Genomic DNA, 6,000 nt, shown 5'->3' on the forward strand with positions numbered 1-6,000 from the left:
TTCTGGATAACCCTGGTATATTGCGTTTTGGGATCACTGTATATACTGCTCTTGGTAGAGTATTTTCTTTCCCCCCTTTTTAATTATCTTGTCGTCAGCATATAACAGAGTATAATGGTACGGTACATTAAATCCTATTTTAATTCTTAATTGTAGAACAGAAAATTAAATGTGGAAGTTGCCGTTTAAGAACCAACTCTCAAGATGAAGAGTATTGTTGCTGGTGTGGGCTAAAGAGCATTGTAGCCAATGTAACGAAGTGAGGGGAACTCCCTATACGGTCCCTCCTTTTGATGTGCAACGTGTAGAAGAGTTATTTAGCTACTCAGATATTCAGGGCCAAGAGGGTGCATCCTGGCTCCCTGGCTCTCATTTGTACCAGTATTCGTTACGGACAACTTCCACGTCTCTCTGTCCGCCACATGTCACCTCTGTTCACAAAGAAACCCACGCTGGTCGTACAAGCGACCCGTCACTCCGTAGCGCCCGTTGTGGGGCAGGTAAGCCTTTCACGCCGTCGGCATCCGGCGGGCGCCGTGGCGGCAGGAACAATGTGGGCTTGTGGGCGCGGGCGTCGCCCTGTGTGGTCCCTGCTCTTCCCTCCGCCGCCCCGGCCACGCCCAGGGGCCATCTGCAGCCTCCTCCTCCTCCGCCTCCTCCGCCTCCGCCGCGACGGAAATGCGCCGTGACGGACACGGCTGCTGGCTGCCGGCCGCGCCAGCTGCGCAGCGCCTCCACTAATCAAGCCACCGCCGCCGCCTCCGACTGCCTCCTCGTCTGTTGTCCTCCGCCAGCGCCGACGTCATAATTACACCTCCAGTCGCCGCCGTGCTCGCATTTACTGGCCTCGTCCATCGGGAATCGGCATTCAGCATCGCCGAGATGAGTTCCCTTTCACTGCCATCTCCCAACATTTTTTCGTCCGATAGGAGAGAGTAGAGACTGGTGTCCTTCCGACTGCTGGCTACGCTGAAGGAAGAAAGCCTACATCCTCCTGAGATATCTTTCGTGAATGACACAGTAGGCGATGAGATAATTAAGGTTCTGCAGCAGATACCCACTAAATGCCAAATGTCAAAAGAGTACATTCCTCCATCTCTCTTATGAAATATAATTACAAATACTTCTCTATTTTAACGCGCTTTTATCAGGTCAGTTTCTTGTCTGTCTATTGTGCATGCCTGTCAATTTGGTACAAATTTTGGGTGTTTTTAAACTAACTTCCCAGTGAGCTGGAGACTTGACATCACGTTGAGACAGTGCAATATTAACTCGCTTTGTCATCAGTCTTTTCTATAGGGATGCAGGAGAGACTGAAAATTTTTACAACACCTGACATTACGACTACCGTGCATGACTGGCATGTTGCGCAGGTAGTATCGGAATGTGATCCAGGCCCTATGGGGGAGGAACAGACGCGTTAATTATGTGTAATGTACATACACACACACACACACACACACACACACACACACACAAGTGAAAACTACTAAGTAATTTTATTTGTATGAAAATATACAATCTCATCAAAAAATGTTTAAATTCTATTGAGAAATTTTAAGACGAAAAAGCAGAAAATAATTATTCAAATAAGAATAAATTTTTAATACAATATCAGACTAAAAATAATTTCTCCTAACCCCATACTGATTCCTAACCCCAGACAGATAACCCTGAAAATTTGTGTTCATGAATTATGACAATGTATGTTAGATTTGTAAGGAAAAACATGGGCCACATTCAACAGATACGAGGGCTATTCCGAAAGTAAGGTCCGATCGGTCACGAAATGGAAACGACTATGAAAATCCGATAAAGCTTTGCACAGATGTGTTGGGTAGTGTCTCTAGTATAACCCCAGTTAGCATCACGTCGCTCTTCTCATTTCTGAGCTCGCAGTGAGTGCGTAAAGATGTCTAGAACATAGTGTCTGCCGCCAAGTACGGGGGCCTGGTGAGAAATTTCCCCTGAAGCTATGCAGCTAACATTACATAACTGTCGTGCTGTTTCGTCTTCAAGACAATTCTCAGCCGCATTCTGCAGGGGCAATGAAGATGCTCCTGCATCGTTTTCAAATGGAAATGTGAGATTACCCACAATACAGCCCGTAATTGTCTCCCTCTGAGTTTCAGCTCAGGTCACATGAACCGCTGGTTATGAAGACAACATTTCGGCACAAGACAACGAGCCGTAGGCCAGCGTAGAGAATTGGCGGAGAGCACTGGCGACTGCCTTCTATAGCGAGGGTATGGGAAAGTTGGTACAACGCTACGATACACGTCTAAGTCGGGTCGGCGACTATGGAGATAAGTAGCTGCAAGGTGTATCTAACTGTTGCAAATAAAACATTTTTGATTTTTACCGTGGTTTCCATTTCGCGACCTATCAGACCTTACTTTCGGAATAGCCCTCGTAATAGGGAATGAACTTTCCATGTTTTATTTATGTACTGCAAGTGCCCCACATTTTTCACCATAATTCTAACAAGCATTCTCTGTAACTGTTACAGATTCACAAGCACCAATTTTCCGGACTATCTGTATCGGTTCCGAAATCTGTATTAGGCCAGGAGAAATTATATTATGCTTTTTAGTGCGATTTAAAAGCGTGTAATATTAAAAGTGTTTTCTATTCAAATAATTATTCATTGACTAGACTGCTGGCCGTTTAAACTGCAAAAACATGAAGACAGCATACAACAAAGTGCTATGGAATGTATTGTCTGGTTTGATAAGAAAATGATTCGCATTTCAGCGCAATCGCACAAAGTAGACAGAAGCGGCAACATCTGCCTGTGATACAGAAGATGATGCAACTGGTTTCTCATTCCAATATGTCATTTGAATTTTGACTTTATGTGAGAATATCGTGATATGCTATTTGTAACAAAGGAGAAACAGGTACCAGCAAAAGTAGGACTTCGACAGTGTCAGGTCTCTGGCTTAATCGAGACCTGCCAACAGTGATCTGCAGCTGTTGCCTAATGCATTTGTGACTAGTGATGGCTTAACGAACATGTGCACTCACAGATTATGGTGTTTTACGATGTATGAATACGTGTGCTCGCACTGTGTAACAACGTCACGAGTGTATTTAACAGTATTGACAACGAAATACAAACGTGTCAGCTTACATTACGTTGACATGGCTTAAATCCATAATATCACATGATAATGGCCTATGGCCGAAATTGCAATAGTGTAATAAAAACTTATAACAGTCACTGGCGTAAAGATGATGTCCTTCCTCCTACATTCATTTTTTATGATATGTATTGATGTAATTACAGAAATATCGGACCAGTCATTCATGATCTACTGCTTTATTTTCTTCATCTAGTTTCCTTAGTCAAGGGGCTTTACAATATCCTTAATGGATAAGCTTAATGTAATCGTATTTCTTATTTTCCAAAAGTCAATTATCAGTCCATTTAGTTTTCCGCAACTTTCCATAATACGCATCTCAGAAGCTTCCAGTCTGTTATGTTCCTTTTTTCTCACAGTCCATGATCGTCTTCTACACAATGCTGGGCTCCGGATGTACAGTCCCACAAATATGTTCCCCAAATTAGTACCAACGTTTGGTAGTAGTAGACTTCCCTTTGCAAGGATTAACCTCTCTTCCTGTGGTAGTCTGAGTATGATATGTTCATTATTTTCTCGGTCACCCGTTATTTTGCTTCCAAGATAACAGATCTCTTTCGCTTCTTTTGTTATATGTTTATATCTAATTTCGTTTCTGCTACTCCTCATTACTTTCGTCTTTCTTTGATGTAATCTGAAACCATATTCTGTGATCATTAGATTATTCATTCCATTCAACAGTTCCTACACTGCTTCCTCACTTTAGCTGATGCCATTGCTATCCTCAGTGAATCTTACATTAAAATCATCTGCCACGTGCTTCTCTCTTGGTCTCTCATTCTCATCATTCCTATACTCTCTTGTAAGAGGGGACTTCAGAAAATAAGTTACAAGTTATTATGGCAGACCATGTAACTTTTACGGATGCAGCACTCCACTTCAAAGTGAGACAGATACATGACATTACTTTTCAGCATGGTCACGAAGTGTCTGTAAAATGCATTTGAAACATTCTAGAATTCTTCTGTTCCCCGACGACAGGAATCCTCTCTGTGGTCTCGGAGGCACTGGAGAACGGCTGCGTGAACGTCCTGCACGTCGGAAAATCTTCGGTTGCTGTGAGATAGTCACTCGGTTGTCTGACCATTGTCGTCTGTGGTCGTTGTCGATATGAACGTCCTTCCCGATCAGCGTCGCCCATGTCTCTGCAGCCTTGGTTAAGCTGCTGGCGCCATTTCACTAACGCTGGAAGCGACAAAGCATTTGGGCCATATACTGCCAGAATTTCTTGAAGAATCTGTGCGCAGTTTAGACGTTTTGCCAATGAGAATCGCACTGTCTCGCGGAAATACGTTTGCAGTTGCCTCGTCAGTTCACTCCCACTTTGTGACGCACCTGTTATCTTTACCGCAGCAGAACTGTTTATGTAGGAAACCCACAACATGCACTTTCCTCTGACAAGGTGCCGTTCTTAGCGCACGATGTTCTAAGCTTGGGACGACATGTGTAACTTACTTTTTGAACTCCCCTCGAATATATTGTTACTACACATCTTTCCCTATCGCTTATACTGTTTGTCTAAAAATTTCTATAATCTTTTAAGGGGGGGGGGGGGGGTAGGACGTCAACGGGCTGACTTGAAGCAGTAGGGGGATCACAGGACATTTTAATTTCCACTGTCCAAACTTTTACAAATAAATTCATAAAACTGTGTCAGCATCACCGGGAAGGATTCAGAATTCCAACTCACAGCAGTGGAAGTTCAAAAACGTAACAAAATATTTTTGTTAAAATGTGAAATTTCATCATTTTTCTCTGACTACTGGCTGTATTTGTTGTTACAGGTACAATTTTTTCGTAAGTAAGAAAGATTCTTCAATGAATTTTGCGCAGCACACAAATCATTCTTACAGGTGTATGAAACTCAAAAATTTATTTAATTTATGAAAAAATGAATGAGTTGTTACATTTTAAATTTCGTGTTTAGAAAAAAACTCAAATTTTATAGTTAGTTATCACAATTTTTACCACAGTTTTTAATAGATTTGGAAAATACTAGAGTTTCATGTACCTGTAAATATGGTTTGTATGTCGTGTAAAATTGATCAAGGAATCTCTCATACTTATGAAGAAAAGTGTACCTATAGCAACAAATGCAGCCTATCGTAAGTGAAAAAATGATGATATTTCACAAGTAACAAAATTATTTTCTTATTTTTTTGAACTTTCACTGCTATGAGTGTGAATCCTGAATCCTTCCTGGTCATGCTGACAAAGTTTTATGAATTTATTTGTAAAAGTATAGACAGTGGAAATAAAAGTGTCCTTTGGTGCCTCTCCTACTCCAAGTCAGCCCGTTTGAAAATGGTTCAAATGGCTCTGAGCACTATGGGACTTAACATCTTAGGTCATCAGTCCCCTAGAACTTAGAACTACTTAGACCTAACTAACCTAAGGACGTCACACACATCCATGCCCGAGGCAGGATTCGAACCTGCGACCGTAGCAGCCGCGCGGTTCCGGACTGAGCGCCTAGAACCGCTAGACCACCGCGGCCGGCTAGGCCCGTTTGACGTTCGTGTGACATGATATGTACTATTTACCACAATCTCCACAGAACTGCAATTACGTGTCACAGAGGTGGAACAGGAATCACTATTATTCAATCAGAGTACAGAATCATGAAATCGGGCGATGAAGTTGCTTCCTACCTTTACTCCAAGTCACATTCTTTGGAAGGTTTCTGAAGGTTCCCGCCGAAATCCTTAGCCCCTTTCGTTTGTAATTCTACATCATCTCCAGCAACCAAGATGACGACATGTTCAAGTTACTGTGTTTACAGTAACGAGTGGGACTGAAATCCTTGTTGGGCCATCTAGTTTTGGTGTTCCGTCGTTTCCCTAAACTGATTAAGGCG

General features: G+C 42.5%; 1 protein-coding gene across 1 annotated transcript in view; it reads left to right on the plus strand.

Annotated features, from left to right (window-relative positions):
* The window catches only part of LOC126252316 (myb-related transcription factor, partner of profilin-like), a 90,003-nt gene extending 89,195 nt beyond the window's left edge, over positions 1-808 (plus strand). The window contains exon 3 of the mRNA XM_049953201.1: positions 547-808. Within this exon, the coding sequence (XP_049809158.1) occupies positions 547-808 (262 nt within the window). The remainder of the gene's footprint in view (positions 1-546) is intronic.
* The last annotated feature ends 5,192 nt before the right edge of the window (positions 809-6,000 follow it).

The sequence above is a fragment of the Schistocerca nitens genome, chromosome 4 (assembly GCF_023898315.1).
Source record: "Schistocerca nitens isolate TAMUIC-IGC-003100 chromosome 4, iqSchNite1.1, whole genome shotgun sequence".
Taxonomy (NCBI): Eukaryota; Metazoa; Arthropoda; class Insecta; order Orthoptera; family Acrididae; genus Schistocerca; species Schistocerca nitens.